The sequence below is a fragment of the Pelophylax lessonae genome (assembly GCF_965119305.1).
Source record: "Pelophylax lessonae genome assembly, chromosome: 3".
NCBI lineage: Eukaryota > Metazoa > Chordata > Amphibia > Anura > Ranidae > Pelophylax > Pelophylax lessonae.
In genome coordinates this window covers 421,043,296-421,066,125 of record NC_138770.1, presented here as the reverse complement: position 1 = coordinate 421,066,125, position 22,830 = coordinate 421,043,296, and the positions used below count along the sequence as shown (strand labels likewise).

General features: G+C 42.8%; 1 protein-coding gene across 1 annotated transcript; it reads left to right on the top strand.

Moving 5' to 3' along the window:
* The first annotated feature begins 1 nt into the window (after position 1).
* HINT3 (histidine triad nucleotide binding protein 3) lies at positions 2 to 22,244 on the top strand. Its single transcript, XM_082249698.1, has 5 exons — positions 2 to 201; positions 4,936 to 5,050; positions 10,453 to 10,522; positions 14,124 to 14,250; positions 21,201 to 22,244. Exons 1-5 carry the CDS (start codon positions 94 to 96, stop codon positions 21,246 to 21,248), a joined length of 468 nt encoding a protein of 155 aa, XP_082105824.1. The 5' UTR covers positions 2 to 93; the 3' UTR covers positions 21,249 to 22,244.
* Positions 22,245 to 22,830: the final 586 nt, after the last annotated feature.

Genomic DNA, 22,830 nt, shown 5'->3' with positions numbered 1-22,830 from the left:
CCAGAGGATGGGCGGAGCCTGACACAAAGGGAAGCCCAGGCAGGGCGGGGTCTGAGCAGTACACCGGTGTGTGTTCGGGGACAAGGGGACAGCATGTCAGCGGAGGGTGAGGAGCAGAGCCCAGACAGCTATGACAGCAGGTGTATCTTCTGCAGGATCTCCAACAACCAGGATGGCGGCTCCGAGCTACTGCACTCTGATGTGAGTAGAGGGGCTGCACTGTATGGGAGCTCTATGACATCATACACCAATAACACTGCACTGTATGGGAGCTCTATGACATCACACACCAATAACACTGCACTGTATGGGAGCTCTATGACATCACACACCAATGACACTGCACTGTATGGGAGATCTATGACATTACACACTGATAACTGCACTGTATGGGAGCTCTATGACATCACACACTAATAACACTGCACTGTATGGGAGATCTATGACATCACACACTAATAACACTGCACTGTATAGGAGCTCTATGACATCACACATTAATAACACGGCACTGTATGGGAGCTCTATGACATCACACACTAATAACACTGCACTGTATGGGAGATCTATGACATCACACACTAATAACTGCACTGTATGGGAGCTCTATGACATCACACACCAATGACACTGCACTGTATGAGAGATCTATGACATCACACACTAATAACTGCACTGCATGGGAGCTCTATGACATCACACACCAATAACACTGCACTGTATGGGAGATCTATGACATCACACACCAATGACACTGCACTGTATGGGAGCTCTATGACATCACACACCAATGACACTGCACTGTATGGGAGCTCTATGACATCACACACCAATAACACTGCACTGTATGGGAGCTCTATGACATCACACACCAATAACACTGCACTGTATAGGAGATCTATGACATCACACACCAATAACACTGCACTGTATGGGAGCTCTATGACATCACACACCAATAACACTGCACTGTATGGGAGATCTATGACATCACACATTAATAACACTGCACTGTATTTGAGCTCTATGACATCATACACCAATAACACTGCCCTGTATAGGAGCTATATGACATCACACACTAATAACACTGCACTGTATAGGAGCTCTATGACATCACACACTAATAACACTGCACTGTATGGGAGATCTATGACATCACACACTAATAACACTGCACTGTATGGGAGATCTATGACATCACACATTAATAACACTGCACTGTATTTGAGCTCTATGACATCATATACCAATAACACTGCCCTGTATAGGAGCTATATGACATCACACACTAATAACACTGCACTGTATAGGAGCTCTATGACATCACACACTAATAACACTGCACTGTATGGGAGATCTATGACATCATACAGGAATAGCACTGCACTGTATGGGAGATCTATGACATCACACACTAATAACACTGCACTGTATGGGAGATATATGACATCATGCACTAATAACACAGCACTGTATGGGAGATCTATGACATCACACACTAATAACACTGCACTGTATGGGAGATATATGACATCATGCACTAATAACACTGCACTGTATGGGAGATCTATGACATTACACACCAATAACACTGCACTGTATGGGAGATCTATGACATTACACACCAATAACACTGCACTGTATGGGAGATCTATGACATTACACACTTATAACACTGCACTCTATGGGAATTCCAACACTGCACCAGGATCATTCTAGTCCAGGATACAATTACTTAGCTCTAAGAAGCACTAGTTCTGATTGGTATCTGAGGATTACTAGAGCAGACCAAGCCTTACCAATCACTGCTAGCTGTCAGATTCATGCACAGTCATTAGCCTGTGCTCATACCAAGTCATGTCATCACTAGACCCAGCTGGAGGTAGAGCTGCACGATTCTGGCCAAAATGAGAATCACGATTTTTTAGCTTGGAATAAAGATCACGATTCTCTGTGTAACAAAAAAAAAAAAAATTGGGATAACTTTACTGTTACGTTTTTTTTTTTTTATTCATTAAAGTCTATTAATTGCGTTTGAAAGACTGCTGCGCAAATACAGTGTGACATAAAATATTACAACAATCGCCATTTTATTCTGTAGGGTCTCTGCTAAAAAAAATATATAAAATGTTTGGGGGTTCTAAGTACTTTTCTAGCAAAAGAAAAACATTTTAACTTGCAACCAACAAGTGTCAGAAAAAGGTCCAGTCCTTAAGAGGTTAAATTTCCTTTCTCCCTGGCAGAGGGAAGGAAAAGATACAATGTAATCATTTTTGTTTATAGTTACTGGGAGACTTAATGCTGATGCATTTGCCAGGAGGCTTTTTTTTTTTTTTTCCACAGCTGTTCTCTCTGCTATGCAGCTATGCAAAGAATCGAGCATATTCAGGGGGGGGGGGGGGTGAATCGAGATTGCGATTTTCATACGATTAATCGTGCAGCTCTAGCTGGAGGTCACTTACATGTAAGCTTTATTGCTCCATTAGTAGTGATTTATAACAATTGTTCTCAACCTCACAGTGAACCATTTTATATACGATCGTATTATTGATAAATCTACTGTCCAATCAGAAATATGACTGACAGATTATTTGATGCGCCAAACACATAAAGAAGAACAAAAGTCTTCAATACTTTCTTCTGCTGTCCAATGTCTGCAGGGTCCAATGCCGGCATCTTCTCCCCATCTTTTTCCCAGGTACCTGTGTTTGGCCTTCTTGTTTGGCTGATATAGGATGACATCGCTTCCATTCATGCGCAGTCATCCAGGCACACAGGCACCGTGGTGAAATGTAAACCGAGCTGCACATGTGTAGCGCAGTGTACAGTGTGTAGAAGACCATGAGCAGGCAGGTTTATTTTATTTTTTTCCCACAAGAGAATCTGTGGGGTTGATTTACTAAAATTGGAGAATGCTAAATGTGGTGCAGCTTTGCATCGAAACAAATCAGCTTTCAGTTTTGTTTTGTCAAAGCTTAACCAGATGCCTGGGAAAGACACCAGAACATGATATTGTGAACAGTATGTGAAATCAAACCAGTAAAACTAGGTTTAAAAAAAAAAAAAAAAAAAACATGCTCCTTCCTTCCCATTAATATCATGTTTGTGCTATGAATCAGATAGGATATATCATATATGTACTCATCATATGTGCCCCCTGAAAAAAGGTGTCCCCATAACGTCATTACATTAGGTGTCCACATCAGAGTCCCATTGCATCAGATGTCCCCATGGGAGAGGGCATCAGGAGTCCCCATGGGAGAGGCCCCCTGGGCATCAGGAGTCCCCATGGGAGAGGCCCCCTGGGCATCAGGAGTCCCCATGGGAGAGGCCCCCTGGGCATCAGGATTCCCCATGGGAGAGGCCCCCTGGGCATCAGGAGTCCCCATTGGAGAGGCCCCCTGGGCATCAGGAGTCCCCATGGGAGAGGGCATCAGGAGTCCCCATGGGAGAGGCCCCCTGGGGCATCAGGAGTCCCCATGGGAGAGGCCAACTGGGGCATCAGGAGTCCCCATGGGAGAGGCCCCCTGGGGCATCAGGAGTCCCCATGGGAGAGGGCATCAGGAGTCCCCATGGGAGAGGCCCCCTGGGGCATCAGGAGTCCCCATGGGAGAGGCCCCCTGGGGCATCAGGAGTCCCCATCGGAGAAGTCCCCTGGGGCATCAGGAGTCCCCATGGGAGAGGCCCCCTGGGGCATCAGGAGTCCCCATGGGAGAGGGCATCAGGAGTCCCCATGGGAGAGGCCCCCTGGGCATCAGGAGTCCCCATGGGAGAGGCCCCCTGGGGCATCAGGAGTCCCCATGGGAGAGGCCCCCTGGGGCATCAGGAGTCCCCATGGGAGAGGCCCCCTGGGCATCAGGAGTCCCCATGGGAGAGGCCCCCTGGGCATCAGGAGTCCCCATGGGAGAGGCCCCCTGGGCATCAGGAGTCCCCATGGGAGAGGCCCCCTGGGGCATCAGGAGTCCCCATGGGAGAGGCCCCCTGGGCATCAGGAGTCCCCATGGGAGAGGCCCCCTGGGGCATCAGGAGTCCCCATGGGAGAGGCCCCCTGGGGCATCAGGAGTCCCCATGGGAGAGGCCCCCTGGGCATCAGGAGTCCCCATGGGAGAGGCCCCCTGGGCATCAGGAGTCCCCATGGGAGAGGCCCCCTGGGCATCAGGAGTCCCCATGGGAGAGGCCCCCTGGGCATCAGGAGTCCCCATGGGAGAGGTACCCTGGGCATCAGGAGTCCCCATAGGAAAGCCCGCTTATACCAGGTGTCCCTATAAGAAAGCCCGCTTACATCGTGTGTCTACATAGAAAAGCCTACTTACATCGGGTGTCCCCCTCAGATTGGCCCCTTACATCGGGTGTCCCCCTCAGATTGGCCCCTTACATCAGGGGTCCCCATCATAGTGCCCCCTGACTTCCCCCCACTTGTAAAGGAGATAAAGGCAGACATTTTTCAGGGGCCAGCTTGGGTGACATTTGTGACTCACTCTATAGATACAGTGAAGTAGAGAGGCGTAGACACCCTAGTACAGGAAGTGTTATTCCCAGAATAACCAGGTGAACATACAGGAAAAAAAATGCCTGAAAACAATAAAACTAAAACCACCACTACTTCTAATGACTGGTAAACTGCAGCACAACACATTTTTGTTTTTGGGTTTAGATAAACTTATCACTTATGCAGGAAATATGAAGATTTGTAGATGTACTGGATCTAAAGTCATTGCTTTACACAAAAGGTAACTTCTATAATATTTTTTCTTCAAATGTTCAGTTTGAATTACCCAGGTTTGTGGCATGTTTATTTTTTGGCTCCTTTATAAATTGACAACTATAGTATTGGTATCCCAACTTGGTTATTTTTGTACCTTTTTGGATCTTTTTTTTGTATAACTCTTATTGGGTTCTGTTTTTATTAATGTGATTTGATTTTGTTCACAGGAGGATATGGCCTGCTTTAGAGACATAAGACCTGGAGCACCACATCATTTTCTAGTGGTACCCAAGAAGCATATAGGGAACTGCAAAACCCTAACCAATGAACATGTACCACTAGGTAAGACCGCAAGCTGTGTATATGATTAGCATCAGCCTTAGCTATTTGTTTCCAGTTCATCTTCTGTTACAATCTAGAACCGGGGTCCTCAATAGGCGGACTACAGGCCGCGTCCGGACCCAGACGCGCTTAAATCTGGACCGCGGAAGCGGTGTGTGCTGATTGGTTGTTTTCCAGATCACTGGTTTCTAGATCACTGGCCGCCTGGCGTCTAGCAACCAGTGACGTCACACGCCCGCCGCCCAGCATTCACAGCGGAGGATGAACTTATTCCTCCTTGCGCCTAAGCTCCTCCACTCTTCTATTAGAAAGTGCTCTGAGGGGGGGCCGATCTGGCCGGCGAGGTGCATGGACGTCTGAATGCTCAGCTCCTTGCCAAGCAGACAGACCGGGACCTACCACATTAAAGGGGGTCACTCCAAACCCACATCCCGACCATCCCTGCATCCCAACCGACTACCAATAATGCCACCTAAGAGGAAGGAGCGGGGTAAGCCTAATAAACTAGTGAATTATTTCTCCCCACATCATAGGCCGGGCAGCCAAGATGGCGCCGGCCCGCCTCCTATGCAGGCACAGCACTCAACTACTCATGAGGAGACACGACAAGGAGGAAATAACCCCCACATACTGTCACATTCCAACGATTCCTTCTCTCAATCCCCTCCTGCATTTACTACTACTATGGTAGCCCTGCTAAGTCTAAACAAAAGACCTCTCATCACACAGAAAGTGCTCTGAAGTGTCTTCTCTACAGCAACTGGGAAGACAAGTAAGTGCGGGAATGCTGAATGCTTGCACGTAAAATAAATCTATACAGAACTACAGAAATGTTTTTAAAAGGATTCATGTATTTCACCTGCATATCCACTGAAAATATACAGCAAAAATAGTTTCTACTACTGTAAACCATAACAATGAAGTCTCACTGCATTTTTAAAGATTTATTTTCATATAATATAATGAAAATAATCATTTAAAAATGCAGGGAAACTTCATTGTTATGGTTTACAGTAGTAGAAACTATTTTTTCTGTATATTTTCAGTGGATATGCAGGTGAAATACATTAATCTTTTTAAAAACATTTCTGTATAATTAAAATTTATAGATTTATTTTACGTGCACATATATATTGGTTTTCCATCATTGCGGGCACAATGGCCTTAAATTATAGATCAGGCTGAGGCAAAGAATAGCTAAAAGACACAAAATTCTGCTTGCAGTCTCTCCAATCTATGGATCAAACCGTGTCATAATTCACATATTGGTTGTGTATTTGTTAGGTCATTTTTTTGTGTATAGTTCAAAAGTTTTGGGGAATGCCTTTTTTTGTTGTTGGCATTCTGACATTTTGACGGTCACTTTTCCGGACCTCAGACCGAATGGAAAATTGGTAAGTGGACCTTTCAAGTTTACATTTGAGTACCCCTGATCTAGAACATAAGAAAAGTCTCCACCACCTACCTCATAGAATAGAAAATAGAAAAATTAACCACTTTAAGACCGTAAGATTTTGCTGCTTAATGACCAGGCCCTATTTTGCAATTTGGCACTGCGTTACTTTATCGGACATTTGCGCGGTCGTGCGACGCCGTACCCAAACAAAATTGATGTCCTTTTTTTCCCACAAGTAGAGCTTTGTTTTGGTGGTATTTGATCACCTGTGCGAGTTTTATTTTCTGCGCTATAAACAAAAAAATAAGCGACAATTTTGAAAAAAAAAACAATATATTTCACATTCTGCTATATAACATTCCCAAAAAAAAATTTGTTTTCTGCTACATATTTTTGGTAAAAAAAATCGCAATAAGCGTATTGTGATTGGTTTGCACAAAAGTTATTGCGTTTACTAACTACAGGAAAGATATTTGTCATTTTTATTGTTTTTGAGGTTTTTTTACTAGTAATGGCGGCGATCTGAGATTTTTTTTTTTTGCAGGACTGCGACATTTTGGCAGACAGATCGAAACCCTAACTGACATTTTTGACACTTTTGGGGGTACCAGTGACATTACTACAGTAATCAGTGCTAAAAATATGCACTGTTACTGTAATAATGCCATTGGCAGGGAAGGGGTTAATACTATTGGTGATCAAGGGGTTAAATGTAAGTCTAGAGGAGTGATTCTAACTGTGGGGGGGGTTGGGCTTGTGAGATGACCATAGAGACATGCGATCCTATATAGCAGGATCACATGGTCTCTGTGATCTTCTCAGGGAGAAGGACGGACGGCTGTGTTTACATCAGCCATCTGTCCTTCTCTGTCAGCAGGGGGAGATCACTGGTGGCCGGCGGCCATCGGAGCCACCTGTCACACGCACTGGCTTTCCCGCTGGCGAGTGGTGGTGGGAGCGCGTCACCGGCGGTGCATCGCTTGCCCCCTAGCTCCTCCCAGGCGAGCGCCGTAAATGTTCGGGACTTTGCCTGGGAGAGCCGACCGGCCGCCGTACATCTGCAGGCGGCTGGTCGGCAAGTGGTTAAAGACCTTGGCCTTCCACACCTTCTCATTGTCCATTAGTCCCAAGGATCTGTTGCGTCAGTATGCTTTTTTCTGGTGTCATAGCTGAGTATCTGTTCCAGACTGATCATCAAAATGCAGTGCCAGGTCAGATGCCAGGGGCCATGCAATACCCAAAAGTCTTCCTGAATCCAAAGTAAATTTCGGTTTACTTACAAAAAGATTACTGGAGGTTTCAGATCTGCAGTTGCATGGTGTGTTGCTTTTAAGTGTTTTTCCACTTTTAAAGCCAAATTGGGATAACGCCTACTTTATATTTGTTACTTGTTCTCACTCACAAAGCATAATCTGAAAACAATATTACAAAATTGCAGCTTACCATTTATTTTAGATTTTTTTTCTGGTAGCTTCAACTCTGGAAAATCCTTCTAGTTCTCTATTAAGGGCTGGGGAGCTGTTTTTGCCATAATTAACCCTGTCTGTACTGTGCTGGCAGATTCCATTATCAGTTGTATACTAGAGTTGACCATTGTCTGTCCTAACAAAGGGTTAAAGATTTAAATTTGGAGCAGCAGCTGTGTCTATTCAGCTGCTGTGTCCTAATTGACATGGAAGGGGTTGTCTGCACAGGGATGAACAAAGTCCCTGTTCATCCCCATGCAGTTAGATGCGACACTCGCAGGGATATGTAAACAAGGCCTTAAAGTGATTGTAAAGCTTTTTTTATTAAAATATTAAACATAATATACTTACCTGCTTTACATACAGCAGTCTTGTACCTTCTCTGCTAGGGTCCCCCGTTGGCTCTCTCTCTGCTCCTTCTGCCTTTTGAGTGCCCTCTTAACAAGCTGCATGCTATGGAAGGGGCTTCAAGCTGGGCTATGTGTGTTCATTGACATACACAGTGTGGATCGGCCCCGCCCCTGCTCCCTCTTTACAGGATTTGATTGACAGCAGCAAGAGCCAATAACTCCCACTGCTGTCTCTGAGCCTTTTGAGGAAAGACGGGCACAGCACTGGATCAAGATCGAGTTGGTGGAGGTGGCACTTCCAGCGTCCAGGTCCTTTCTCATATATGTGGACGCCTGCTATTGGTGGAGGTGACACTTCCAGCGTCCAGGTCCTCCCTCATATATGTGGACGCCTGCTATTGATGGAGGTGACACTTCCAGCATCCAGGTCCTCTCTCATATATGTGGACGCCTGCTATTGGTGGAGGTGACACTTCCAGCGTCCAGGTCCTCCCTCATATATGTGGATGCCTGCTATTGGTGGAGGTGACACTTCCAGCGTCCAGGTCCTCCCTCATATATGTGGATGCCTGCTATTGGTGGAGGTGACACTTCCAGCGTCCAGGTCCTCTCTCATATATGTGGACGCCTACTATTGGTGGAGGTGACACTTCCAGCGTCCAGGTCCTCCCTCATATATGTGGATGCCTGCTATTGGTGGAGGTGACACTTCCAGCGTCCAGGTCCTCCCTCATATATGTGGATGCCTGCTATTGGTGGAGGTGACACTTCCAGCGTCCAGGTCCTCCCTCATATATGTGGATGCCTGCTATTGGTGGAGGTGACACTTCCAGCGTCCAGGTCCTCCCTCATATATGTGGATGCCTGCTATTGGTGGAGGTGACACTTCCAGTGTCCAGGTCCTCCCTCATATATGTGGACGCCTGCTATTGGTGGAGGTGACACTTCCAGCGTCCAGGTCCTCTCTCATATATGTGGACGCCTGCTATTGGTGGAGGTGACACTTCCAGCGTCCAGGTCCTCTCTCATATATGTGGACGCCTGCTATTGGTGGAGGTGACACTTCCAGCGTCCAGGTCCTCCCTCATATATGTGGACGCCCGCTATTGGTGGAGGTGACACTTCCAGTGTCCAGGTCCTCTCTCATATACTTCATAGGCAAAAGAACTCACAGGAGTGGTGAGGGGACCAGTGCCCAAGAAGAGAACCAGAGGGAAAAAATATCTGGTCCCCAGGGCAGGAAATTAGTTTGGCTTATAGAGGAAATTGTGACTTTTATCCATGACACTGCAGGGTGGCTTACAAAGAGGTGGTTGGAATCAATATTGAGGAGTAAGGTCATTGATGCACAATACACTATTTATTTAAATTTTCTTCTTGAGTTAAGCTTTAACAAAGACTCCTAATAAAGGCTTTGTTTTACTGAATTAAATTAGGTTTGTATTTCAAAATAGTCAGTACACCAAAGTCTTATATTGTGATGGATGCTGGCATATTGATTCAACTATTTATCTTTTTGGGATTCTAAGTGCAAGATTTCCTTTAGTAATATATGGTTCCTTCACTAACTGCCAGTTTTTGTAATGCAGGATAAATTCAAACTGCAACAGCTTGTGTGAGCCCTCTAATGCAGTGGTCCTCAACCCTGGCCTACAGGGCCCACTAACAGGCCAGATTTGCAAGATAACTGAAATACATCCCAGGTGATATCATTTGCTGCTCAGTGATTGCAGTACTCTAGTCTGCATCTCCCCAAGGTAATAACTAAAATCTGGCCTGTTAGTGGGCCCTGTAGGCCAGGGTTGAGGACCACTGCTCTAATGGATGTGGCAAATAAAACAAATGCAAACATCCTAAGGCTGGGATTGATGGGGGATGCCTCCACAACCACAGGGCCAGGGTTGTCACTTATCCTTATCAACATGGGGACAAGGTGCTTTGCCAGGGAGGGGGACACCCCCCCCCCCCTCCCCCCCATGTTGAGTGCATGTGGCCTCGTATGGTTCGGGTGTATTTTTGGCTACTGCCCAAAAATTTAAATTAGGGTAAGTGATAATTGTTATAAGAGTGGGGGGGGGGGGGGTAATCGCTGACGAACTAGCTAAACTGCTTCTGTTCGTACAAATCACTAGTTTTGATGTCTCCTATTTTTTAATGTTCTTAACCAGTTTCTTTTACTCATTTTTCTAGTGAAGAATATGATAGAAGTTGGGAAGAGTGTGCTACAGAAAGATCATGTCAAAGATTTGGAAGATATAAGGTAATCCTGTTCTGTTGAAATTGCTGAATGAATTTGTGTTAGCACTTTATTGCGAAGTGGTGCCATTCATCTCAATGCATCTTTCCAGCACACCTGCTTTGCGGTGCAACACACAACACGCTGTAATGCACTGCCATGTGTTGGGACTGCCCTGACCAAAAAGCTGCATGCGTGATTTTTGATCTGTTGTGTGCTAAGCACACAAATGGGCTGCCCTAAAGACATAGTCCACCTTTTTCAAAAATGTAATAAATGCAGAAGAGGAATTTAAAAAAATGTGTATGTATATATGCATTTAATAATGTTTGCATTGGAGCCTGAAGAGCATTACAAGCACAATCGGTGCATAGCAGGTCGTGCAGAATTTTCCCCTTCGGGTATGGAGGATGAAGTAAACAGTGGACTACAGGTGCAGTGATTTCACTGCCTCTGTGCACCAACTAGATCTACATGTTCCTTGATGCAATGGCAAATAAGACTTGTCCTCCATTTACAGATCCCTGTGAATGGATGAGGCCACTGTGTGGGTGGAGCCATGCACAACTGCGTTGAATTTAAAAGGAAACGGGTATGTGCAGATAGAATAACCTCACAATTCAGGTAAGTTTGGAGTGATTTGAGAGCAGGGACTTTGGAATGTAATAATGTTTCATGTTACATCCTAAATATGGGTGTAACATGAAATATGATCAGAAAGGTGGACTATGCTTTTAACGCTGGTGTGTTAGCATGCGATGCAATTCTTAGCCCGCTGCTGCAGTCCGGGCTGGTGTGAATGTACCACAGAGTATTTACGCACAGGTCGAAAAAGTACTGGTAAATGGTTATGGTAAAGGAAACTAAGAAATGAACCTTTTTCTACTGCCGTTTGTCTGTTTTTCATCCATCCATTGACGGATGAAAAACGGACATCAATGCATTCCCATGGAAAAATGGATGATCATCCGTTTTCATCCACTTCCATCAATATCTGTTTTTTTTGAACGGATGAAAGCTCTATTTTTCTTCCGTTAAAAAAAAAAAAGGATCGGACGAAAAACGGATGTAAATGGACAAACGGTCTGTTTTTCATCCGTTTTTGCATTGGTAGTAGATGTAAAAAAACGGGCGAAAAACTGATGATACTTCATCCATTTTGACGTGACTGAACTGATGAAATGAATGGTCCATATGTGTGAAAGGGGCCTATGGGGAAGTTTACTAAAACTGGTGCAGCTGTGCATAGAAACTAATCAGCTTCTAGGTTTTTTTTTTTTGTCAATGTTTAATTAACAAGCTGAAGTTAGAAGCTGATTAGTTACTATGACAACTACACCAGATTCTCTTAGTAAATCTTTCCCTCTGTCTGTGAACTTATCAAGTCTTGAAGATTGGACAAGGTTTATTTTGCTAATGCCAATCGGTTAAAACACCCCCTGGCTTAGTCTAACTACTAGGGACTCCATTGGGTATACCTCTGCATCTGAGCTTAGCTTATTCACTATTCAGAACTATTGCAGGATAGTCTGGCTTTTCTTGCCGGATTCATTACTAATGCCCCGTACACACGTTCCGATAATCGTACGACAAAACTCGCTTTCGACCTGATCTCACGATAATCTGATCGTTAGTACACAGCTTTCGACAGCCGATCACGACAGTTGGTCCAACAAAATCCGAAGGGACAAACAGGAAAACTTCTGTCGTACGACATCTTCTCGAACGATAATTGTTTCGTCAGTACAGTATGCGTACGCTAAAAGTCGATCGACAAAGACCGCGCATGCTCAGAAACACTAAAATAGCCCCGAAAAAGCCTGGCTGCCATTGTTTTGTTTTGCATCATCTGATACGTAGCTGAGCAACCAGGAAGCTTTTCCAGAATAGTACGACAAAAATCATATGGTTTGTACGCATTGTTGAATTCGATGTTAGTATCATGCAACAAAATGCGAACGATAAGTCGCCCGATTATTGGAACGTGTGTACGGGGCATAAAGGTGCCACTGGAGGGGGATAATTCTTTACTTGTTATTGTAATGGAGGTGGTGGGGGAAAATCTGGAAGGCATATTTAACTGCTTGGCAAGAGATAACTTGTGATTCAGCACTCTCTCATTCACCCAAAACTAAAAATATTTTGGGAAGATTTAACTTTTAATTGACAGTCCAGTTTTTTTGTGACCTGTGACATTCTGTGAACTGTGTAAATGGAAGTGAGAAGCGAGGCCAGTTTAATATAGATAGGAAAAAAAAAAGTTTGCCTTTAGTTCTATCTGTTTCATTGGGGATATTTCCCTTCCCTTTCCCTGGCCCATAGTCAAAACAGGAAGTGGGAGAAATTTCCTCAAATGTCAAGGAATCCCTGGTTGTTAACAAGGTCACCAGAACTAGTGCCCCCATCAGAAAATTTCCCTCTCTATTACTGTTCTGGGGACAATCCAAAATTTTGTATTTTCTTATACCTTCAGTGATAACAGTAAACATGGCAAATAGGTGAATCTTTAGACAGAGGATAAGAAAAATCTGACAGGAGTTTTAACCCTTCTCCACTTATCTGAAATGTAGCAAAAAAGTTTTGCCTTTAGTTATACTTTAAGTGTAGACTCACACTGAGGCCAGTTTGAAACAGTTTGAGTTTAGCTGAACTCGCACGATTTCAAATCAGCATTTTTCAGTCGGACATGGGGGGCGATTTCACAGGCATCTGTGCGGGTTCCTGCATAGATGTCCATTGAATTCTCACCCCGAAGTCACCAAAATTAGTACAGAAACTACTTTTGGGAATTGGTGTGGCGTAGAGCTGCACGATTCTGGCCAAAATGAGAATCACGATTTTTTAGCTTGGAATAAAGATCACGATTCTCTGTGTAACAAAAAAAATTGGGATAACTTTACTGTTACATTTTTTTTTTATTCATTAAAGTTTATTAATTGCGTTTGAAAGACTGCTGCGCAAATACAGTGTGACATAAAATATTACAACAATCGCCATTTTATTCTGTCGGGTCTCTGCTAAAAAAATATATAAAATGTTTGGGGGTTCTAAGTACTTTTCTAGCAAAAAAAAATGATTTTAAACTTGCAAGCAACAAGTGTCATAAAAAGGTCTAGTCTTTAAGAGGTTAAACTTCCTTTCTCCCTGGCAGAGGGAAGGAAAAGATACAATGTAATCATTTTGTTTATAGTTACTGGGAGACTTTGCTGATAGGCGTTTGCAGGAGGAAAGATACAATGTAATCATTTTGTTTATAGTTACTGGGAGTTTTCCACAGCTGTTTTCTCTGCTCCCTCAGCTATGCAAAGAATCGAGAATATGTCAGGTTTAGATCGTCAGGGGGGGGTGAATCGAGATCGCGATTTTCATACGATTAATCGTGCAGCTCTAGTGTGGCGCTGCAAAGTCGGTGTTGCACCATGGTGCCATTGCCAGCAATTGGCTCCGATTTGAACGTGGGCTGAATTGTAAAAAGAAGACTGTGGGTATATAGGGGGTTAAATGTTGAACATCTTGTAATACTGTAGTCAGCATCCTCTGCAAAGTGCTTTGCATAAGACATCCTTGATTTCCTAATGCTAACCACGTATTGATTTTTTTTTTTCCCCTTTTCTTTTAATATCAGGTTAGGCTTCCATTGGCCTCCTTTCTGCTCGATAGCCCATTTGCATCTACATGTTCTGGCTCCAGCCAGCCAACTGGGATTTCTTTCAAGAATGATTTACAGAATCAATTCTTATTGGTTTATCACGGTAAGTGCAGCATGTGGTAGTGCAGTCTTGCTGGAAAATGTTATAATCAACACAGTATTTCCATCTGAGCCAGGTAGAGAGATAAGCTCACAGCAGGAATATAGTTATGACATTTCAAGCCTTAAAGAGACACTGGGGTTGATTTCACACCTAATGTAGTCCAGTGCGTTTATTTATTTTTTTTTTTTCTGCATCAAAAACACATGGAAAGTAGGTTATATGGTTTCCAGTGGCATAGTTTACACCAGTGCGGTCAGTTCCAGAACATTCCAGTTCCAGAAAAAAAAGGAGAACATGCTGCACTGGACTGTACTGGAATGTGGTAAAACACATAAAAAATGCACCAGACCCCAGTGTAGTGGGGAAAAAAACAAGGAAAAAGAAGAAAAAAGCACCTGGAATGCATCTGAAAACGCATTAAAAACACTCCTGTAGAAAAGCATCGCAAACGGATCTGGGGTGTTTTTTTGTGATGTGAACCAGCCCTAAAACGGAAGAGTACAAAATCGATTGCAGCCTTGCACGGTGGCCAATCAGCTTGTTCAATTAAGCTTTGACATAAAACCTGGATGCTGATTTACTTCTATGCGGTGCTGCACCAGATTTTGCTTTCTTCAATTTTAGTAAATCAACCCCATTGTTACCTTGCACATGCAGGGCAAAGTGACAGTGTCTTTGGTAAGGGTCACCTTACCTTCATTCACTTGCCGCTGCTTCTTCTTCTTCCAAAGCTAGCTGCAATTCCTTGTATTGTTGTTTGGAGGAGCATGTGACCTCCTTCCCTGTCATAGTGCTTGGGTCTGGCAGCTAATTCTTAGACCCAAACATCTATCACATGACCAGGGGAGTGATATCATCACGTCTCTTGGTCACTAGTTGTTTTTAGTGCTGGCTTTGGACAGAGAAGGAGTAACAAGGCAGTCCTAGTAAGGTGAGTAAGGAGTGTCGGGTACCTTTTACAGAGACACTTTTCTCTGCATTGTATAGACAAGGTGAAAATACCTCTTTAAAGGAGACCTGTGCTGAAGAAAAGATGGAGCCTGCCAGGATTGGCGACCACCTGGAAGTATTTTGTTTTTTGCAGCTATTACTACTACAGGTTTTTTCTGTAGAGTAATATAACTATTGTTTAGTTTTAAAGTGTATGTCAAGCCAAAACTTTTTGTTTAGTGTTTGATACAGTGCGGGGGTATTAGAACCGTCATGTTTTTGTGCTCTCTGGGGTCAAAGGTTTCACTAGACAGGAAGCAAGAGAAAATCTGCAACAAGGACACAGACAAAAATAAAAGGCTGATAGGGGGTTCTAGTCTTTCCCTTAAAAAAAAAAAAAAGAAAATGGCTTGACAGACACTTTAGGTAGTATTAGTAGTAGTAGTAGTAGTAGTAACTATTCTTGTTAAAGGAAGGGATCCATAGTTTATTAGCTTCTGTCTAAAATTGGACCTAGTATACGTGTGCATGTGTGATAGGGACCTTAGATCATAGGCTTTTTGTGTGCAGGGAATGATGTCAGTGTACGGCATATAAAGCAGGGCCAGGACAAGGAATGGACGGGTGCGGCGGATGCCCTGGATGCAATGGTTTACTGCAGGGATGGGGGTGCCATCCTTCCTACTGATTTAGACAAGCGAGTGACTGCTTGGATCCCCTAAGCTTGCACGTCATAAATTGGGGAAAAGAGCAGTTTGGCATCTTTTCCCTGGGCACTGGATGACCTTGTCCTGGCACTGATATAAAGTGCTGTGTAAATACCGGCAAAAAATACTCAAAGGTGATTATGTAAAATGCGGGGAGTACAGCTGCTAGAGACCTATTTACATTACATTATTCATGTAGTTGAAGAGGCTTTAATGTGTGAGTAAAGATGATCTAATATTTAAAGTAGAACAACTATTTTCTAATGCAAACACTCAGAAATTGCAATTTGTAAATTGTGCATGCTTACATACTTAAAAATCTATGTTACCCTTTTCCATATTTCATATCATCCATATGCCAGCATTAGTGGTAGGGACATGAAGGGGTTCTACCAACTATGTGTGTAATAGGGTAGTTGTATGCCCACCCGATTTCCCCTTTGTCCGCTCTTTTTAAGCCAATTCTTACTTGTTTCAAAAATGCATTGTCAACAAATGAGAAGGGAGAACACAGGATATGACTGGGGCACACAACATTGATCTGTTTAGTGATGGTTACTGTCTTTTTATGCAAGTATCAAGTCATAATGACACACTAAGTGGGAAGTATGGAGAGCCTATGACCTCCAGGCTGTTCAGACAGCAGAGCTGAAGCCAAGAGGTCTTATAGAATCCCTGGCCTCGTACAGCAGCAGTAAACCTTTCTGAAAAAGCCACAATACAAAAAGTTTTGCAAAGCATGGATGCAATATTTTAACTTAACAACTTTTATGGTTGTTTGCATTAAAAACATCCTTTAGTTCTGCTTTAAAGAAAACCTCTATTGAGAGAAATACATAGGGCTGACTGCTTCTCTTACCTTTTAAAAATGCTTTGAACAGTTGCCTTGATGTTGTATATGATTGAATGGTCTCAGTGTTTTTTGAGTGAATGAAAAATTAATCCAAAGTTCTGACATTCGTAGTATGCTTGTTCTGGGACAATAATTCAGATAGATCGTTTTGAAATCAGAGGATCAACATAATGTAGAACTAGCATTTTCAAAAAGAGGTCTGCAACACCAGCCCAGATATGGAAGGAATCAAAGGAAACAAGTAGCTTGCCGTTGCTGAACTTTCCTCATGAAAATGTTAGCAGCCTGGCTATTGATCCAACGCCTTCAATTCACTGAGTTCATGATGCAGAATAAGTAGGCAGATCAGCTCTTCTGACTACCTGATATGAAAATTCAGTTTGCTCTATGAAAAGTCTATACTCCTTTATTAAAAAAATCCCATAGTGAACACCAGCAATGTCCTATGAATCTCAGTAATGAGGGGCAAAAAAGTAGATCACCAGCAGTATAGAAATGTTAGTTATTTCAATGTACCCATCTCCACACCCATTATGTATCATCTATCCTTGACACCTAAAAACATAAAAGATGTGTTGTTGTGGCTGCTGTAAAACCATAGACGTATCCATTATATACTATGGCATTCTGACCCTACTTGTATGGTTTATGATCATACCCAGAAAGGCAGTCATTAGCGTTAGTGATAAGAGGCCATCTCTGCTCTCTCCGGAACCGGAAATAGGACTGTAATCAAACAAAGTACTGCCCTAGGCACAACTGAATGATGGTACTTTTTTGCACAAGCTGCCTCTTGTTATGTGTGATTATTGTAGAAATAAATCACGCTAAAGTGTACTATTCACAGTGAACACATAAGTGTTAAGTACAGAGCACTTCTGATTTCAGTTTAACTGGCAACAGACAAAACAGATTCTGTTGTTCCAAAACAACAGTCTGTAAATAAGTGCAGCGCCTAAAGATAAGTAAAATCTCAAATTGATATACCATATAATAAGTACCTCAGCTAGTGAGTAAATAATAATCAATTGGTGAGAATATAAAGTGAACAATAAATATATATAAAACCAATAAATGAGAATAGTCCATCCAAAGAAGTCCAGTGAACAAATACATGAGGGACATCCACCACCGCTTATCAAGCCATCAAGGCCTCTCCTGTATGGACCTCCAAATTTATCCACACTTGTGAGGTTTCTTGATGGTACCAATAAGGCTGCTGAACCATGTGCACTGCCACTGTGTAGGAAAAAGCGCCCACCGCAAGGAGCCAAACATCAAAGGGGCCGCATATAGTGTAGTATTTTATTTAAAATTATATGGACAACATATTGACTAAAAACATGCATCCAGATGCCAAGGAATAAAAACAAATTACAGAAAGTGCACAGAAATGGCCGCGAGTTCCGAAACTGGAAGTGGCGGCATGACGCCAGCACGTAGCAGCCTTAGGCGATGTGTGTTGTTCTTCTTAGGATCAAGATTAGGATGGCATCACAAAAGGGGACTGCTGGCACAGGTATGGCTGCATCAGTAGATATACTAGTCTCCTACACCCAGAAACAGAGACAGTAGGGGACATATATGGTGGATTTATAAGATGCTTTAGAAGGTTAAAAAAAAAAGTATCACAGGGGTGAGAGGGTAGGAAGGTGTTAAGTTGCAGGTAAAAAAATGTGCATTTAGTATTTTTTTACACTGAGGCCTGTAAAGCATTGCACCCATGATTAGGAGAATGTGGGTGCAATGCCAGGATCCTGCAGACTCTGTCAGCTGTCTGCCCCTACCTCCTGGGCAGATGGTTACTAAATGACAGAAAGAATCAATGAACTAGGAGAGAGCTTACCAGTGCCCTCACAGTTCATTAGGAACTACAAGCTATCTGTCGCAATGGTAGATTGTAGTATTTCATTCATTCACAGGACGCTGTGAAACAATGTCGTGGCTGTGTGAGAAAAGCTGTTTTTGAATTGTGATAGTGGAAATGGACACAGAACAGTGGTCCATATTCAGATGCACCTTTAATACATTATTAAACATCATAGAATTCGGTCTTAGGTACTAAGATATACTGTATGTTGACATGTATTTCTCACTAAAACCCTTCTATTTGGGGTTAAATTCTTGCCTGGAGATGGGCTTCAAGAAAATATACAACTAATGGAGCCCTAATGTATTTTCAAGCATGTAATGTACATTTTATCGGGGCTGTAAAAATGAGAGAACTGTTGTAAACCATGAAAAGGTCTATAGCTAAATAGAAGGTTTTCGGTGAGAAATATATATATACACACACACAGTATCTCACAAAAGTGAGTACACCCCTCACATTTTTGTAAATATTTTATTATATCTTTTCATGTGACAACACTGAAGAAATGTCACTTTGCTACAATATAAAGTAGTGAGTGTACAGCTTGCATAACAGTGTAAATTTGCTGTCCCCTCAAAATAACTCAACACACAGCCAATAATGTCTAAACCGCTGGCAACAAAAGTGTCCAAGTTGGGCCCAAAGTGTCAATATTTTGTGTGGCCACCATTATTTTCCAGCACTGCCTTAACCCTCTTGGGCATGGAAAGCAAATAAGAGAAACTGTTGGGGATTACATATGTTTTAAGTATGATCCAAAAGGCTTTAGTTGCTGATGTTTCCAGTGGGTCACAGCCCACCTTTTATCACATCTATTTTACTATATACAGTATCTCACAAAAGTGAGTACACCTCTCACATTTATGCAAATATTTTATTATATCTTTTCATGTGACGTCACTGAAGAAATGACACTTTGCTACAATGTAAAGTAATGAGTGTACAGCTTGTATAACAGTGTAAATTTGCTGTCCCCTCAAAATGACACACACAGTCATTAATGTCTAAATCACTGGCAACAAAAGTGAAAATGTTCAAATTGGGCCCAAAGTGTCAATATTTTGTGTAGCCAACCTTATTTTCCAGCACCCTCTTGGACATGGAGTTCATCAGAGCTTCACAGGTTGCCACTGGAGTCCTCTTCCACTCCTCTATGATGACATTAGATAGCTGGTGGATGTTAGAGACCTTGCACTCCTCCACCTTCCATTTGAGGATGCGCCACAGATGCTCAATAGGGTTTAGGTCTGGAGACATGCTTGGTCAGTCCATTACCTTTTACCTTCAGCTTCTTTAGCAAGACAGTGGTAGTCTTGGAGGTGTGTTTGGGGTCGTTATCATGTTGGAATACTGCCCTGTGGCCCAGTCTCTGAAGGTAGGGGATCATGCTGTGCTTCAAATTTCACAGTACATGTTGGCATTCATGGTTCCCTCAATGAACTGTAGCTCCCCAGTTTCGGCAGCATTCTCGCAGCCCCAGACCATGACACTCCCACCACCATGCTTGTCTGTAGGCAAGACACACTTGTCTTTATACTCCTCACCTGGTTGCCACACACACGCTTGACACCATCTGAACCAAATACGTTTATCTTGGCCTCATTAGACCACAGGATATGGTTCCAGTAATCTATGTCCTTAGTCTGCTTAGTCTTCAGCAAACTGTTTGCAGGCTTTCTTTTGCATCATCTTTAGAAGAGGCTTCCTTCTAAGATGACAGCCATGCAGACCAACTTGATGCAGTGTGCGGCGTATGGTCTGAGCACTGACAGGCTGACCACCCACCCCTTCAACCTCTGAAGAAATGCTGGCAGCACTCATATGTTTATTTCCCAAAGACAACCTCTGGATAGTATGCTGAGCACGTACCCTCAACGCTTTGGTCGACCGTGGCCAGGCCTGTTCTGAGTGTAACCTGTCCTGTTAAACCGCCGTATGGTCTTGGCCACCATGCTGCAGCTCAGTTTCAGGGTCTTGGCTATCTTTTTATAGCCTAGGCCACCTTTTATGTAGCGCAAAAAATATTTTTGTTTTTCAGATCCTCAGAGAGTTCTTTGCCATGAGGTGCCATGTTGAACTTCCAGTGACCAGTATGAGAGATTGAAAGCAATAACACCAAATTTAACACACCTGCTCCCCATTCACACCTGAAACCTTGTAACACGAACAAGTCACATGACACTGGGGAGGGAAAATGGCTAACTAGGCCCAATTTGGACATTTTGACTTAGGGGTGTACTCACTTTTGTTGCCAGCAGTTTAGACATTAATGGCTGTGTGTTGAGTTATTTTGAGGGGACAGCAAATATACACTGTTATACACGCTGTACACTCACTACTTTACATTGTAGCAAAGTGTCATTTCTTCAGTGTTGTCACATGAAAAGATATAATAAAATATTTACAAAAATCTGAGGGTTGTACTCCCTTTCGTGTAGCTAGATAGATAGATTGGTACCTAAGACAGAACCTTTTATGTTTTATAATATATTGAAGGTGCATTGAATATGGACCACTGTTCTGTGTCATTTCCTATGACCAGTAGCTAAAGGTCGAAAAATTACATTTGCTGTCTTATATTCTACAGGCTGACCAGCTCCTGGAGCGCCTTCAAGCAAACACAACTACAAGCTGAAATACCATTTGCTTCGTATTCTTGGATATCATTCCAGACGGATGGGTCACACTGTGCTAGTCCAACTAAGATAGAACACTGGATAGAATCTCACAATTATTTATTAATGAATTGGGTGTGTTTATTCTTTGAAAGCAAGCTGTGAAAATGGATAAATACACTTAATATAACATGCCCATTATATTGTGGAGAAGCTGAAGAACAGAGATATGTATTTTTCAGAAGGTCCTGTGAGGTCTTGTGCATGTTTTTTATTTTATTACTCTTATGTATATTTAGTAGGATGCCTGTTAATAGAAGTATGGATTACCAAATAGCTGGTTCTTCTCATATAGAAGGCACAGTATTCATTCTTGTTATATTGTGCAGTAGGCCCCTCAGCCTGCAAACTTTTATTCTGGAAGATACTGTAATGAGGAAGACACCTTGTGCATAAAATATTGCATTATAGACTGTTCTAGGATTTCTTTTACCTGAATACAAACTCTGCTTCTGATTTAAATGTTGCATACCTTCCCATTTGTTCCAGTGCTGAATTACCTGACATCTATTTCTATCCTCATGCTTTTTGGCTTTACTAAATGTTGGTTCTTCTCAGTAGTGGGACTTTAGGGCCATACCTGCAAGATGGTGACGGTTCTCTGCAGATGGCTGCTCAATACTTGGTTTTAGGAGGCTTTCACACAGGAATCGCTACAAAATATCGACCTCATCTGATAAGCAGCCCCAAAATGTATAACCTCAAATCATCCTGGTGCTTTTAGGCTGCTCATCTGCAGTTTAATAATCAACAAATGTCTATAAGGCTGCAGGATTTCTTATGAAGCCATTTATAAGTCTTTCTAAACTTTTAACAACCTTTTAACTCGGCCTTACTCTTGGCATTTTACAGTTACCTTTTATATCTTCTGCTATGGCTTACTGTATATTCAGGTCAGTGTGATATCAATACAAAATTTTACCCTCCAGCTAATGATTTCCTCTTTTTTGATTTGCAAACTACCAGAATATTTGCCATTAAATAGTAATTTATTGTATGTGTGTGTGTACAGCAGGATTGGTCAGTTTTCAAATACCATAGATTTTAGACTCTATACAGAGTAAATAATATACATTGATTTGGGTTATTTTTTCACCAAAGAAATGTAGCAGAATACATTTTGGCCCAAATTTATTAAAGAGGAAGTAAACCCTCCTCGGCAAGTTGTACCTATAGGTAAGCCTATATTAAGGCTTACCTATAGGTACTGTAAATATCTCCTAAACATGCACCGTTTAGGAGATATTTACCTTCGATGCATCCAGTGACTTCACTGGCGCATGCGCTCTGAAGGAACGGCCGCTGGTGCCGTTCCTTCAGAGTCCCGTGCCGTGACCGTCGGCTCCCGCGTGCGTGCGCAGATGGCCGGATGCCGCGATCCCGGAAGACGGGCGACTGAACATGTCGCCCATCATACAGGTGATTGAGCGGCACGGCGGGGGCTCGTTGTAAGGTAAGTATTTCATAATGAGCTAGTATGCGATGCATACTAGCTCATTATGCGTTTCTCTTGCAGGTTGTAAAAAAAAAACAAAAAACTTT